Source organism: Phyllobates terribilis, unplaced genomic scaffold (assembly GCF_046119375.1).
Source record: "Phyllobates terribilis strain yellow unplaced genomic scaffold, ASM4611937v1 Scaffold_1__5_contigs__length_1240528914, whole genome shotgun sequence".
NCBI lineage: Eukaryota > Metazoa > Chordata > Amphibia > Anura > Dendrobatidae > Phyllobates > Phyllobates terribilis.
In genome coordinates this window covers 61,984,981-62,002,454 of record NW_027362761.1, presented here as the reverse complement: position 1 = coordinate 62,002,454, position 17,474 = coordinate 61,984,981, and the positions used below count along the sequence as shown (strand labels likewise).

General features: G+C 39.7%; 1 protein-coding gene across 2 annotated transcripts in view; it reads left to right on the top strand.

The window, feature by feature from the left end:
* PAX5 (paired box 5) overlaps positions 1-17,153 on the top strand; it is a 383,086-nt gene extending 365,933 nt beyond the window's left edge. For both annotated transcript variants that reach the window (XM_073662499.1, XM_073662491.1), the window contains one exon: positions 15,004-17,153. In XM_073662499.1, the coding sequence (XP_073518600.1) occupies positions 15,004-15,077 (74 nt within the window). In that variant the 3' untranslated portion in view covers positions 15,078-17,153. The remainder of the gene's footprint in view (positions 1-15,003) is intronic.
* Positions 17,154-17,474: the final 321 nt, after the last annotated feature.

Sequence of the window (17,474 nt, the reverse complement as noted above, 5' to 3'; positions counted from 1 at the left end):
TTCATAGTGAGCACTTGGAACCCCAGGTGCTTCACAAATTGATTCATAAAAATGAAAAAGTGTTTTTTTTTTTCACTTTTTCATTATTACGAATCAATTTGTGAAGCACCTGGGGATTCCAGGTGCTCACTATGCATCTAGATAGGTGCCTTGGGGGGTCTAGTTTCCAAAATGGGGTCACTTGTGGGGGAGCTCCAATGTTTGGGCACACAGGGGCTCTCCAAACGCAACATGGCGTCCGCTAACAATTTGAGCCGATTTTCCATTCAATTTGTTAGCGGACACCATGTCGCGTTTGGAGAGCCCGTGATGTGCCTAAACAGTGGAGCTCCCCCACAAGTGTCCCCATTTTGGAAACTATACCCCTCAAGGATTTTATTAAGGTGTATATTGAACATTTTGAACCCAGAGGTACGGCACACAATTTGTTTACATTAGGTCATCATATTGAATAAGTTGTCATTAGTCTTGAGCGCAAGTGCTCGCTACTTGAGTTTGCATCGGGTACTCAGGTATGCACCATGTACAGCGTGTGCTCGAGTGACATGCTCGAGTCCCTGCTCCGCATGTTTCACGGTTATTAGACACCCAAAAAAAAACATGCGGGGATCGCTCGTGCATGGCAGGCAATCCCCGTAAAGTTTTTTGGCCGCGAAGCATATGGGGCAGAGACTCGAGCATGTCACTCAAATACCCACGATACTCAATGCATACCAGAGCACCTGATGCAAACTCAAGTAGCGAGCACTTGCTCTCAACACTAGTCGCCATATCGTCATCTTTTTTTCTTACTTTTGAAAAAAATCCCAACCCCAGCCCTAACCCTAGCACAACCCTAGCCCCAGCACAACCCTAGCCCCAGCACAACCCTAGCCCCAGCACAACCCTAGCCCCAGCACAACCCTAGCCCCAAACCCAGCCCTAACCCTAGCCCAATCCTAACCCAAGAGTTTATTTTTGACGCCGTTCCTTGTGCGGTATAAGTGATTAGACGACTTTATTCTTCGGGTCGGTGTGATTACAGCAATGCCAGAATCATATGGGGTTTTTATGACTGACAGCTGTCACACACTAAAAGACGCATTTTTTTGTAAAATCTAGTTTTTGCATCGCCATATTTTGAGAGCTATTATTTTTCCAGATTTTGGCAGACAGTCATGTGACGGCTCGTTTTTTGCGGGATGACTTGACATTGTTATTGGTGCCATTTTCAGGCACGTGACATTTTTTGATCGCTTTCTATTCCGATTTTTGGGAGGCAGAATAAACAAAAACCAACAATTCAGGAATTGTTTTTTTTTTTTTTTTAATTCTGTTCCGCGTGTGGTAAAATTGATGAGGTAGCTTTATTCTTCGGGTCAGTACGTTTACAGCGGTACCACATTTGTATCATTTTTCTATGTTTTGGCGCTTATACACAATAAAAGCTATTTTATAGAAAAAAATATTTTTTAGTATCGCTTTATTCTGAGAGGTATAACTTTTTTATTTTTCGGCTGATGGAGCTGTATGGTGGCTTGTTTTTTGCGGAACGAGATGACGTTTTCAACGGTATCATTTTTATTTATATGCGTCTTTTTGATCGCGTGTTATTCCACTTTTTGTTTGGCGGTATGGTGATAAAGCATTGTTTTTTGCTTCGTTTTTTTTTTTTTACCGTGTTCACTGAAGGGGTTAACTAGTGGGACAGTTTTATAGGTCAGGTTGTTACGGACGCGGCGATACCAAATATGTGTACTTTTATTGTTTTTTTTTTTTTTATAATAATATTTATTGATGGGTACATTATATTTTTATTTTTGGTGTATTATTCTTTTTATTTTTTTATAATATTTTTGCACATTTTTATTTTTATTTTTTCCACTTTCACACAGTTTATACACTTTATTACTTTGTCCCACTCTGGGACTTTCACTTTTTTTTTTCTGATCGCCTGCATGGCACAGGAATGGAGCACCATCCCTATGCCATGAAGGCTGTCAGAAGTGCACAGTGTGAAGATTGCTTGAAGATGCACTGCGCATGTCCAAGCAATCTTCTTGCTCTCTGGTGACCCGGATGTTGTCATGACGACATCGGGTCGTCATGGCAACACCCGGGAAGCCTTTGCAGACTGCGCTGGAAGCCGTAAGAGGAGGTGAGTATCGCCGATCACCTCCCCTTGCCCCCGCAATGCCGCGATCGACTTCGATCGCAGCATCGCGGGGGTTAATGTGCTGGGAGCGGTGCAGGACCGCTCCCTGCACATAGTACCGGGTGTCAGCTGTGACAATCAGCTGACACCCGGCGGCGATCGCGCCCGCACAGCCTGTGTGCGCGCGCGATCGCGATGACGTACTAATACGGGTCTGGCTCTTAAGTCCCAGGGCACAGACGCATATTAGTACGTCAGATGTTATTAAGGGGTTAAAAACATCTCCAGAATCTGACCTTTTCTCACCTTTGAAAATGCTAAAACTCTTACTGTTGGTCTTATTCACTCTTGTCTGGACTACTGCAACTCTCTTCTGATTGGTCTCCCTCTTGGCAAATTTTCTTCACTTCAATCCTTCCTGAATGCGGAAGCCAGGGTCGTATTTCTGTCCAGCCGCTTCACCCATAGCTCCACTTTGTGCCAGTCATTACACTGGTTGCCCATTTGCTACAGGGTCCAATATAAACTCATCACTCTCACCCATAAAGCTCTCCACAGTTCTGTACCTCCTTACATCTCCTCTCTCATCTCTGTCTATCGCCATACACGTGCTACAAATGACCTAAGACTAACATCCCCCATAATCCGAACCTCGCACCTCCGTCTCCAAGACTCCTCTCGTGCTGCACTAGTTCTCTGGAATGCTCTACCCCAGACGATCCGACTGATGCCTAGCCACCACGTCTTCAAGCGCGCTTTAAAAACCCATCTCTATAAACAAGCCTACCACCTCAATTACTCAGTAAACTAACTTTCCCTTGTTCCCTCCTTCTAAATATTATTCTGAATCTGCACCCTACTATTCATCTATCTCCACACACTCCATGCCCACGATAACTACACTCGATACTTGATTATTGCACTTAATCATACTGGCTGATGACCGGATCATGCAGTCTTATATGAAAATCCCTACTTATTATAATTGCCTGACCTGAAATTTCAAGCACTTTTCACCTATTGTGTCCACCCATTGCCTTGTTGAATGTAAGCTTGCGAGCAGGGACCTCACTCCTTATGTAACGGTTTAAACTGAAATTATTGTATGTACATGTCTCCGCTTAATTGTAAAGTGCTGCGGAATATGTTGGCACTATATAAATAAAAATGATTATTATTATTACTGTTGGATAAAATGTGTATCACGAGAGGGTCTAGCCACAGACACTTACAGATGAACGGTGCCATGTGGGCCAAGCTGCAAAAAGGCAAATGTTCGGTGTCCCCAACAGTAGAAACAGTACCCATCCTCTCCTCACGCTGACTCGCCTCCTCCTCCTCCTCCACCTCCTCCTCCTCCTCCACCTCCTCCTCTCCAGTCCATCCAGGCTGGACAGACAAGAAGCTTGGGTTGGGTGTCCCCTGTGTAGCATTACGAGTCCCCTCGGTAGCACAGAAAAACAAGTCCTCTTCCTCCATATCTTCCTCCTCATCACCCAATGTTGCCTTAGAATATTGGCTGGGCTGGGTAGTATCACCCATTGGGAAATCTGGCTCCATGCCAACCTGCTGGGCACTCAAAGCTTCCTCTTTGAGATTATGCAGTGATTGTTTCAAGAGACAAAGCAGCGGGATGATTACGCTGATAATAGCCTGATCACCACTCACAAGGTTGGTGCGGTACTCAAAGTTCTCAAGAACCTCATAAATGTCAGCGATCCACACCCACTCAACAGTTGTTATGTCTGGTGGCTGACTCTCAGTCTGACCGGCATGCTGAAGCTGGTATTCAGGTACTGCCCTCTGCTGTTCACTAATCCTCGCCAACATATGATAGGTGGAGTTCCACCGCGTGGGCAGGTCGCAAATGAGTCGGTGACTTGGCAATGTCAAGTGCTTTTGCAGCGCTGTAAAAGCAGCAAAAGCACTAGAGGAATGGTGGAAATGGGCACTAATATGGCGCACCTTCTCAAGTAGGTACGGCAAGTCACGGAAAGTGTTCAGAAATTTCTAAACAACTAGGTTCAGCACGTGAGCCATGCATGGCACGCGTACCAGTTTGCCGATCTTTAAAGCCGCCACCAGGTTACGCCCATTATTGCAGACGACCAGACCGGGTTGGAGGTGGAGCGGGGAGAGCCACTTATTGGTCTGCTGTTTTAAAGCTTGCCACAGCTCTGTTGCATTGTGTGCTTTCTGACCTAAACAGATCAGCTTCAGCAGAGCGTCTTGCCACTTTGCCGATGCGCTGTTGCACAGGTCCCAGCTTTGCAGTGATGGGAAGGATAATTCAGCAGAGGATGAGGAGCAGGAGAAGGGGAGAGAGGAGGTGGAATATGAAGAGGTGGAAACCTTGACAGAAGTTGGGCCCGCTATTCTTAGCATGGGTGAGATGTGTGATGTTCCAGTTTGCGCCTTTGTCCCACCCTCCACCAGGTTCCCCTAGTGTGCCATGACAGAAATATATCGTCCCTGTACACAACAAATTATCCAGGTGTCTCTTGTTAGGTGGACCGTTGGTGAGAGCACGGTTCAGATTGTTTAACATGTGCTTGTGTAACGCAGGGATGGCACACCGGGCAAAATAGTGGCGGCTGGGAACACTGTACTGTGGGGCAGCCACAGCCAAGACATCACGGAAGACTGTGCTCCCACAAGCCTAAACGGCAACATCTCCACAGCTAGCAATTTGGCAATGTGCGAGTTTAGTATTTGTGCCTGTGGGTGCGTGGCTGGGTATTTACGCTTTCTTTCCAAGCTCTCAGGCACGAACAATTGGACGCTTTGCTAGCACAAGGAAGTGGATGTGGTTCATGTTTGTTGTGTGTGAGCAACCGCAGCGTTTGGGCAGGAGGTATGAGCGCCTGCTTCTTGAACAGCAGATTCTGAAGAACATAGCCCAGGCGACATGGCATAAGTCTCCACCGAACCCAAAAGCACTACAGATACTGGCTGGTGATGAGCTCATGCAGCCTTTATCTATCCCTCATCCCCTTAACGTGGCTGGACCATCATTGTAAGTAAGCCCCTGTCCTTTGTATCACCCCTACCTCATTGTAGATTGTTAGCTCTTACGAGCAGGGTCGTCATTATTTTTGCTTTTTTTATTGTATTATCTTTAGCTATGTTACTTATGACTGTTGAATATGAACCTCTGAATTGTAAAGCGCTGTGGAATAGGTTGGCGCTATATAAATAAAGAGTATTATTATTATTATTATTGGTTTGACCTGCAGACTGAGATTTGGTACCCTGGTGTTTCGCTCACCTACTGGCGTGCTTGGCTGCCATGTGGTTTCTCATTCTGGTGGTGCTCAGGTTGCCTTTGCCCTGGCCTCTGCTCAACTTGGTATGGCAGATGCTATAGACAACAATGTTTTTCTCTGAAGGACTTTGAGAAAAAAAAATTCCACACAGCAGCTGAACACCCCCTTGTCCTGACTTGGCTCACAGCTCTTGGGAACAGTTGACCCAGTTCTCACTCTGGGCAAACCACGACCCCTTGGTGCCTGTGTTGGTGCTACATATGCATCTTCCTCTGTGTTGCTGTCATGGCTATGCATGCCAATAGTCCAGGTCAGATCAGTGGACTCATCATCGACCACCTCGTCTTCTATCTCATCCTCCTTCCCAGTTGACATTGTAGGCTGACCTGATGGTAACTGTGTCTCATCATCATCAGCCTCCACCTCTGGAGACCGTAAATGACGTTCTTCCAAGTGGCTTTCTTCTGGCCGTAGGTCCTCAAATACTTGAGCATCAATGCACGCCACCTCCTCTTGTCCCTCTTCAATGCAGACCGGGAACTTTTTCCAGGAACATAGTGGATGCATCAAGTTTCTTCTGACCTGACACAGACTGAGTGCCTTCTCGCGCACCAGTGACAACACCACGTCCACGTCCCTTAGCAACAGGCTTTATTGGCATTTTGGGTTTTGTTGACAGATTTTCAGATGTTGATGGCACAAGCCAAGCCAGCTGTCACAGGCACAGCCAAAATAGTGAGTCAACCATAACACAGCCCATAGGGCTAATTTTTACAAATCCTATGCACATTGTGCAGTGGACAAACCAGGACAGTATTCCTACTCCAGCCTAACTACTATTTGTGATTGGAGGCCCTTGCGATGGTGGCTTCCTGCGTCAACCATGACTCAGCCTATAGGGCTAATTTTCACAAACCCTATGCACATTGTGCAGTGGACAAATCTGGAATGTACAGTAGTCCTACCAAACTAATATTTGTCATTGGAGGCCCTTGTCACAGGTTGTGCCACATTGTAAATAGAAATTTACACTGACTGTTGACCGACTGATGGCCCTCTGAAAACTTGAATTGAGGGCCACAACTACTACAGTACTCCATCGTAGATAATGTTTGTCAAGGGAGGCCCTTGTCATGGAATCTTCCTGCACCTATGACACAGCCCCCAGCCCCAGGAGTAATTTTTGGAAATACGATGCACATTCTGCACTGGACCAAGTAGTACATTATCAATAAGTCTTCTCTTGCTATATAATCTGGGGAATATTGACAATCAAAATCTCTAAGCCATTTGGAGAAGCTTCTCCAACCCATTCTGGAGGGGGGCACTATATATCCTTTGTCCATTGACTTGCACAAGTGATATATTTGAGTTTATCATCCAGTTGACTAGTGCAGCTTTATTTTTCGAGTTGAGCCATACCTGAGGATCATAGGCTGCACTAACTGCTACCTTCTAGTACTCCATGTCTCTTGGCCACTTTCTCTGTAGTCTCTGCCCTTAAATGAGTTAAATAATAGTGAGGGCCCTACAATATGAATAAATGAGGGCACTCTCAAATATACACAAGAGGCACCTCCAAAATTTCTAGAGGGCACTTCAAAATATATGTTACAGGGCCACATGAGGGCTCTCACAAAACTCAGCTTTCCTGCCGCAGTATCACAAGGTAGTGGAGGAGGAGGAGGGTCAAGCCCAATGCTACAATGGGCACATTGTAAACTGCTATGGAATATGTATTCCACTATCTGAGTGTCAATGATGGAGGGACCGCCCAAATGTCTAAGTAACAGCTGTCCCTCCAAAACGCATGTTACAGAGCCACCTGAGTCCTCTCAGGTCAAAGATCAACATATCTACTGGTATGTTCTAGCTGTGCTTGTAAAGTGCTGGGGAATAGCGAACTAAAAATGATGCATGACAGAGGGACCTACAAAATGTATAAGTCAGGGCTCTTCCAATTGTAAAAGGCGAAAAAAAGCCACAACAGTATGTGTGAACAAACGCTAAAAGGGATATTTTTTGGTTTCTCTGGTTTATTTAACTTTGTATACAAGTGATTATGCAGGAAAAACTGTTTCTTAACCTTTATGGCCTGCTAAATGCAATTTGGGTTAGGTTTGGTAGTTGTTCTTGTTTGTCTGTAAAAGTGGTGTATTACTGCGACAAACTTATTCCAAGAAACCATATGTGAGTCAGAAATGCATGCAGGCATATTCTCCAGGCTCTTCCCATTCTGTTTCATCACTTTCCCATCCATTTCAGCCTTTTCCTCAGGCCCCCAGACCTCTTTGTAGGGTCCAGCAGAAAATTACTCGCATTTCCCATTGACTTACATTGTACTTGCTATTCGTAACGAATACGCGATTTTTACAAAGTACTCGTTACGAGTATAGTGATTACGAATATTACGGTACTCGCTCATCACTACTTGTGGAAAGTAAGAAAATTGCAAGATGTTTCTTTTTTTAATATAGTGATATAAACAATAAAAAACCTAATTTCAACAATTGTTTATTTTCTGAGGACGCTTTCCCTATAAGCTATTTTTATGGCATCTGATACATTTCTTAACTCAAAATTGTGGTTATATTGAATAAAAAAAAAGTCTAAGGGGAGAATTTATCAAGATTGCTGTTTCATATGCCATTCTTGATCAATAGTCCTCTGAAGTATAATGTACCAAATTCATTAGGAGGCACATGCATCTTAACCCAATCCAACATTAGGATGTGAATTAACATCCTGGGAAGGGAGCTACATGTGTGGAGGAGGCCGAGGAGCTGAGCTCACTCCACACACTTTAGATGCTGGCTATATTACATAGCTAGCATCAGTCTTTAGCTAAGCTCCGATTGCGGTTGTTAACTGACAGCTGCATTTAAACAGAACGTGCATTGGTGGTTGCGTGCATCGGCTTTCATGGCTCCCCATGACGTGATCGCAGTGGTCCTCTAGGTTACCATGACAGAAAGGCCCTATTGCTGCCTTCTTGCTGTTCTCATGAAGTTCAGCTACAAGCTGAAGCAGAGCTCCAAAGGAGTCCACGATTTTTAATATGTACTGCAATACCATAATATTGCACTATATAGTACAAGCAATCAAACCATCATAGGTTCAAGTTCCCTAAGAGGACTAAAAAACTATGAAGAAAAAAACATTTAAAAAAAATATGAAAATATTGAAATCACCCATTATTTTCATGTGGACTATTGATTTATGAAATAAAAATTAAAATGACAGTTACGCTTTAATCCTTCACGACCAATGACGCATATTTACTTGATCGGCTGCTTCCCTGCCTTTGAAGCTGGCTCACACGCATCTTTCCCCGCACTTGAAATCAGCCATCAAGTGCCTCTAACAGGCACTAATCTGAGATCCACCCGCGGCTGTTAACCAGTGAAATGACGATTTCAATCGCTGAAAGTGGCATTTAACATGCGCAGACAGGAAGCGCGTCATTGATTCTGAGCATCGGCACACCCATCATGTGATCATTGGGTGCCGATGGTTTGTCATAACTGCCGAGAGTCTGCTGAAGACCCCCGTGCCTGTCATCACAATCCTCATGTGAACAACGGTCTGTGGCTGGCGTTCATAGGAGATCGTGATTTTTGGAAAATCGCAGCTTCAAGTCTTGTTAAGGGAATATTAAACCCTTCATGACTTTGAGATTTTCAGTTTTTGCGCTTTCGTTTTTTGCTCCCCTTCTTCCCAGAGCCATAACTTTTTTATTTTTCCGTCAGTATGGCCATGTGAGGGCTTGTTTTTTGCAGGATGAGTTGTGTTTTTGAACGGCACCATTTATTTTACCATATAGTGTACCAAAAAACTGGAAAAAAATTCCAGGTGCTGTGAAATTGCAAAAAGGTGCAATGCCACAATTGTTTTTTTTTTACCATCTTCACTAAATGCAAAAACTGACCTGAGATTATGACTAGTGTTGAGCGAATTTGTTCGGCATTTCAAATTCGTATTCGTGTTCGGGGTTCTGGCTTGTTCGCGCCAAAAAATCAGCTCCGCCCATGAACATCCCTGATTTGCCATGCTGTCACTCAGAAAATGGCCATGGCGCCATTTTCCAAGACACATAGCATCTCTATTTTTCATGAGCTGGGGCTGGTCAGGGCTTATTTTTTGTGCTTCGAGCTAAAGTTTTTATTGATACCATTTTCAAGTAGATTCAGTAATTCTGGTGTTTTGATTTTTTTCTTGTTATGCAGTTTACCAATTGAATTAATTATTTTTATATTTTTAATAGATCGGATGTTTCTGAATACAGTGATACCAAATATGTGTATTTTTTTATTGTTTTATTTTGAATGGGGCAAAAGGGGGGTGATTTGACCTTTTATATATTTTTTAATATTCTTAAAAACATTTTTTTCTACTTTTTATTTGCTTCAATAGTCTCCTTGGGAGACTTGAAGCTGCGATCTTCCAATCGCTTGTGCTACACATAGCTATGTGTAGCAAAAATCATCTTATATGTGTTCCTAGCATATCAGCAATGACAAGCACGAGGGTCTTCTGCAGACCCCTGGTTGTCATGCCAACCCATCTGCGTCCCGCGATCATGGGACACGGGCGCCTATGGGTGGGGTTTGTGACACGCTTCTGGTGCAATCATGTTAAATGCCACTGTCAGAGATTGACAGCGGCATTTAACATGTTTAACATGTTAACAGCTGTGGGTACATCAGATCATCTGTCATTTGCTGGAAAAGATGTGGGCTCAGCAGCTAAGCCAAAATGAAAGGGGGATACATGACCTATGACGTACTTATATGTCATAGGTCTAGAAGGGGTTTTAAATACAGTAAAAAGTAAAAAAAAAAAGTTAAAAAAAAAACAAAAAAAAACAAAACGCAAAAGTTCAAATCACCGCTTGCCCCATTAAAAATTAAACAATTAAAAAAAGTAAAAAAATACACATATTTTGTATCGCAGCATTCAGAAATGTCTGATCTATAAAAATATAAAATAAAATAATCTGAATTGAATTACGTTTTTATGGTCGCCACAGCATTTAAAAAAAAAGGAATAAAGGCGATCAAAACATTGTATCTACCCCCAAATGTTATCAGTAGAAATGTCAGCTCAGGGCACAAAAAATAAGCAATCACACAGTGCCAGATCATGAAAAATTTTAATGTTATAAGTCTGGGAAAATGGCAACAAAATGAAATTTTTTTGACAAATTTCTGAATTTTTTGTCACCACTAAAATAAAAAAGCTATACATTTTTTGTATCTGCGTGCTCGTATTGACCTGGGGAATCATATTGCCAGGTCAGGTTTACCATATACTAAACATAGTAAATAAATTTTAAAAAAAATTTGTGGAATTGTACTTTTTTTTAAATTTCAGCGCCCTTGGAATATTTTTTCAATTTTCCAGTACACTATGTGGTAGAAAGAATGGTGTCATTCAAAAGTAGAACTCGTGCCGCACAAAACAAGCCCTCATACGGCTATATGGCTGGAAAAACAAAAAGGTCATGACTCTTGGAAGAAGAGGAGGAAAAAGCAAAAACAAAGAATGGAAAATCGCCTAGGGGTGAAGGAGTTAAATAGAAAAAAAATTGATACAAGTCATTAATACCATAAAAACAATACCCAAAAAACATTGACAGAATTGTATTTTTTCACCATTTCATCCCACTTCTTTCCCATTTTTCAGCACATTATATCGCAAAATGAGTGATGCCATTCAAAAATACAGCTTGTCCTGTAAAAAAAAGCTGTACATCTTTGTGAATGGAAAAATAAAAAAGTTATGGAAGAAAGTTAGGATAATACAAAAGCGCAAAAATTAAAAATTTCCCGATCCTTAAGGGATTAATGAACTTAGTGAATCTTCTGTGTGCCAGAGCCAGAAATGTTCACATGTCATGAGCTAGAGTACATTTCTGCTATAATTTCTGCCACTTTCTGCCGCAGTTATAGTGAATCTATTAGTCTCCGCTACCTAGTCCTTCCCACTAACAATGTGTTACCCAAAGTAAAAAAAAGACCCTTGTTTAATCTTAGACATCACTTTTAAGGAAAACAGTTTATTTGCTAATAATAATTGTAGAATTAAGCATAAATTAAATATACTGTACCCGATAGTCTGAAGATGTAATATTATCTGGTTCGTGATAAAATAATTTCTGTACAATATTGTGATATTCTGCGCTGTAGTGGACTTCTTAAATTGACTTGTTAGTCTTCTTCTTGTCCGTTCGCAGCCTAATTATAACCGTTACATTTTCACTGACAAGCCATTATATATCATCCTCTCTACATGGCAATAACCTATTTTCATGTTAGTCTTTTTGCTATGTAGATGATTTGCAGCAGAGAGTCAGTAAAGTTAATAGCAGAATGTTTAACCTTTATTCAATTTGACTTTTCTAATGGAATTTTGAAAAAAAAAAAGTATGTGGCCTTGACCTTGACTTTCTTTTGCCCTGAATAACTATATCCAAAATCAAATATGCTTCAGTAGGTGTGATGTACTAATAAACTATGCCAGAGCATTTATTAATTAGTAATAATAGTGTTAGAAATTAGGGTAAGAATACAATTTATCAATCATATTAACTAACAAAATATGAAACTATTAACTGTAAACTGCTAATTTTTTACAAGAGTCGGGCTTTAATTCAAAGTATTTTCCCGCATGTAGGTAATTCAATGGCTACTTGTGTTTTTTTTCTATGTACGGTAATGATTAACTTAAAGCATCACATTAAAATCTGACAGATTTTTTCATCAGTTTTACAATATTTAAATTGGTGAATTAAGGTTAAATAGAATGTCCATTTTTCAACACTATCAATTGGTTGATTTTTTTCTTTAAAAATATGTACAGAATGGTATACTGATGATTTTTGTATTATCATTTAAATTATTTTTTATTATATTTCATCATATGGGAGCTGTTTTTTCATCATATAGAACTCTAAATTTCTTGCATAGACATAAAGTTAAATTATACAATTTTGGTTGCCTTCAACAAACACCTGAGGGAGCATATTTGCTTTTTTGTATTCTTATTAAATACATCCGTTCTCAGAAGATAAGTCTGCAATCACTATGTGTAACTGCAGACTACCAAATCATGACAGTGTGTTTTGCAAACACTGTCACGATTCCTCTGTATCCTCTGACATTAAAATGACCATATCTATGCTATTTGCATATTTGTGGCCATTTGTTGACTAGACTTCTGCAATCTCAATTCTCACATGTCACTGGATTACCTACTCACACTGGCAATATAGGGGAATTGTGACAGTGTGCACATCACACACTGTCATAATTTGGGAGTCTTCAGCTACATAGAATAACTAGAGCCATTTTTTTCTGAGACTGTACAACTCAATATTGAACCAGTATGGCGGCTGAAGGTACCTAGAATTTCGTCACCTAAAATGTAATTGCTCTTTCAGGTGACTCTTCAGAATAAGTTGTCATGTGTATATGAGGAATGACTCTAATGTAGGCCATTAAATTGCATTTTCAGCATTTATTCCCTCTGCACTAGAAGCCTCGGCAGATTCGCCTTGTGGCTTTTTGTCTCTGTTTCCATCCTACTTTTCCCCAAACTTTTTCCATAAAGTTTTATTGGCATGGTATATATGATCCCTCACTAAAGACAGACCTTTAGATAGATTTGAGAATACATGATCAATGCAGGAGACAAGAACGGTCTGATAAGTTCGGGAAAAGGCTTTTTTCTCTAATAAGATATATTACAAAATTTATCTTCACTTGTACTGTTGATTTAACTTTGTCTCTCCAGGAGAGTTTCAGCTCTGTGAATGAAAAAGTGACCTCTGACTTCTATAAAGATGTAGAAAGAAATTAATCAGTAGAGAGTTCTGAACATGAAATGACACACTGTTAAAAGATGGAGGATATCTTTAAAATAACTCTAAAGTTCTAATAGATGGTATATTTTAAATTTGCACATTTTGAGCATTGCGTAAAATGTACAAATGCGTATTCGCACTACTATCCTAGTGTCAAACTACATGTTTGTTTAATTTTTTTCAGATATACAGTCCTGAGCAAATGGTTTAGGCATTTGTGTGAAAAAATGTAGCAAATTGAGAATGCTTTGAAAAAAAATAGAAATGTTAATAGTTTATTTTTATCAATTAATAAAATTCAAAGTGAATGAGCAATAGAGAAATCTAAATCAAAGCAATATTTGGTGTGACCACCCTTTTATCTTCAAAACAGCATCAAAACATATGTTCTTCTAGGTACACTTGTACACAGTTTTTTGAAAGAACTTGACAGGGAGGTGGTTCCAAACATCTTGGAGAACTAACCACACATCTTCTGTGGATGTAGGCTTATACAAATCCTTCTGTTTCTTCATGTAATCTCAGACAGACTTGATGATGTTGAGATTAGGGATCTGTTGGGGCCATATCATCACTTCCAGGACTCCTTTTTCTTTTTTATTCTAAAGATGGTTTTGATAGAAGCACTCACATCAAAATGTTTTCTTCTTAATATATTGCTATCATCGTATTATATAGCACTGTATACTTATAATTGCTAATTTTGCCTTTCTACACAGCTAATTCTTCTCTTTTCCTTTAGTCACATGATGAAAAACTAACTAGCTGAATCCTTCTAAGATCTATGTAGAAACAGGAGCTCAATTTTGCCTGCATGACTCATGAGTCACTGCAAAAGTCCCTGGCAGGTTGGAGGAGGGAGCAGCTGGGTCAATAGTTGAAGAGGGGAATGATTTTTGCAGGGAAAATAGACTTCTTCTTTCTATATAGAGCAGAGAAAAGAGAATAATTTAATGGGTAGAAAGGCAAAATGAGCAATTGTAAGTACGCAGTGCTATATAATATTATGATTGCAATTTATTAAGAGGATCAAAAGTTTGATGGGAGGAGTGCTTCTTTAATGACACTTGCTGTAAGTTTTTTGTCATTGACCTGCTGCAGAATAAATTTAGAGCCAATCAGAGACCTCCCTGATGGTATTGCATGATGGATAAGTATGTGCCTGTATTTCTCAGCATTGAAGACAACATTAATCCTGCCCAAATCCTCAACACCATTCTTCACTGTTGCCTGCAGACACTCATTGCTCCGGTCTTCAGCCATTCTGCAACAAACTGCCTTCTGTTACAGCCAAATATTTCACATTTTGACTCATCAGTCCAGAGCACCTGCTGCCATTTTTCTGCACCCCAATTCCTATGTTTCTGTGCATAGTTGAGTCACTGGCCTTTGTTTCCATGTCGAAGGCATGTTTTTTGGTAGCAATTCTTCTATGAAGACCACTTCAGCCTCAGTCCTTCATGAGATCATGTATTAAAGAAATACCAATTAAGAACATATTTACTCCTGTAAAATGTATTCAATAAAATGATTGACTTTTTAATTTTGAAGTTTTTTTATGGTACTTGTTCTTAACTATTTCCACAGAAAAATAAAAATACCACTATCTAGTGATGGGGAATAATAATTAGGTAAATATTAGTTGCTAGGTGGTCATTGACTGATTGATAATTAATGCAAATATCTTTGGCATGTCAATGTTGCGCAGCTTTTACTAACGCACTTTTTTGTGTCTTCAGGTTCTCCATACTATTACAGCGCAGCGAGAGGAGCAGCGCCCCCCGCTGCTGCCACTGCCTATGATCGACACTGACAGAATGCAATGGGAACATAAGCACTTATAACACCATTTGTAGGAATTGTACCATATTAATTATATTACTATAAAATCTCAAGATCAAAAGGAGGAGTATACCAGGAAAGACACACCGGACAACCCAATAATTTATTTTCCATCCTTGTTTTCTTTTATAGGAATTGATTTTAAATTGTTTATATCCGAGCTTGCTCAAATGTGTAGCCTAATGAATATTGAAATGATACGCTGATTTGGCTACACTGGGACAGAGGAAAACAATTAACAAATTAACTTGCTCGTATTGTTGATTTCAACAGGAGAATACACGTTGTTGGCCTCGAGGGGTGTACTCACATATACAGCACCATTGTAAATACCATGCTCGTTTGTGTAATTTATGAGAGTGGCTTAGCATATACAGCAACATAATACATGTTTGTAATATAAACTGCCTGTTTTATGAAATGCTGCACTGATTCACAGAATTCAGTAAGCTTTAAGCCGACATTAAACCAGGTTACCATCCATTATGGCTATATATGAGGCTGATATCTCAGTACATGCGAGAGATTAATTCCATGTGCTAAAAGTCGGAAGTATGGTACTCTGCACAATGCACCAAATTAAACCATTTATGTCATGGGGGAAGTGTTAATCTGTCATAATTTACTTGCCTACTAAATACTGCTTGGTCAGGAAATCTGTACACATTTATTACATCTAATTAATGTATTTGTGCCAAGATATATTTTGTAAAAGAAGGAAAGAGGATCTTTTGCTGGACTGCTTTACAAAATGTTCATTTGCATTTACGGAACACAGAAATAAATTAATGTATAAAATGTTGCCCCTTTATGTAGTATATTCACCAATGGAAAACAAGTGTGGTCGTACAAAATCATTCAGATATGCATGGATAATCCACTTCTGCATCCTCTGCAGCATGATTATTGCTGGTTTAGAGAAACATCTCCCTCCTATGTTAATGCTGCTGGGTAAATGTGTAACTATAGAGGGTGAATTTGCGCTTGGATGGCCTATAGGTGACCAAAAATACATTCGATCCTAGAGAACAGTACTATAAATGATGCATCAAAGCCAAGAGCTCTTCTGCAGATTTTTTTTGGAGCTCAGTTAAGTCACCCTTCTGCAGCTTGGTAGTCATGCTTTGGACGTGGGTAGAAGGACCTAAATCAAGAGTATATTTGAACTTTCAGTTTAATGGCAGTGTCACCTTAAATTAGCAAGTTGCTATCACTTGAGTATTGTCAGTTCACAGTATGATATTAATTATACACACCACAGTGACGACTAAAAGTCATGACGGACGAATCAAAGGGAGCACCTACAGTTTAAGAATTTCGAACATTAAAGAAAGGGTTTGTCCAGTACTTGCAGATAGATGATGACCTTTTTCTTGGGATCAACATATCTTATATATATATATATATATATATATATATAGTTAATCTCTGTAATGCTTGTCCTTTAGAATGTTTTATTCTAAAAGCAGATATTCCAGGTTTGTTTTGTATATCGGTCATTCGTATACAAAGAGCTGCTAAATTGGCTTCTGGATCAGATAATTTCTAAAGATATATATATATGTGTGTGTGTATATATGTATGTATATGTATATATATATATATATATATATATATATGTATATGTATATATCTAAAAAAATAGAGGCAGCACACCATATAATGATGAAAAATAAGTGCTATTTAATTGCCCATAATGAGGATGTTTTGGTTCAAAAGTGAGAACCTTTCTCAAGTATATACAGTACAGACCAAAAGTTTGGACACACCTTCTCATTTAAAGATTTTTCTGTATTTTCATTAATATAATTCAACTCTGACAAGCTGCATGCTACTTATAAATATGTCTGTGTTATAAAGACATTGACTTTTTAGAGTCTGAATGACTAAGTAACATATTCTCGCTGGTCCATGGGGAAAGCTTTGCTGGCTGTTGACTTTAAACATATTTAACAATGTAAATATACAGTACAGACCAAAAGTTTGGACACGCCTTCTCATTTAAAGATTTTTCTGTATTTTCATGACTATAAAAATTGTACATTCACACTGAAGGCATCAAAACTATGAATTAACACATGTGGAATTATATACTTAACAAAAAAGTGTGAAACAACTGAAAATATGTCTTATATTCTAGGTTCTTCAAGGTAGCCACCTTTTGCTTTGATTCATAGGTTTGATGCCTTCAGTGTGAATGTACAATTTTCATAGTCATGAAAATACAGAAAAATCTTTAAATGAGAAGGTGTGTCCAAACTTTTGGTCTGTACTGTATATATATATATATAGAAATGTATTGTACATAAGAAATAGATGATCCAGAATCCAATTTCTATACATGTATGTATGTGTATATATTTATGTA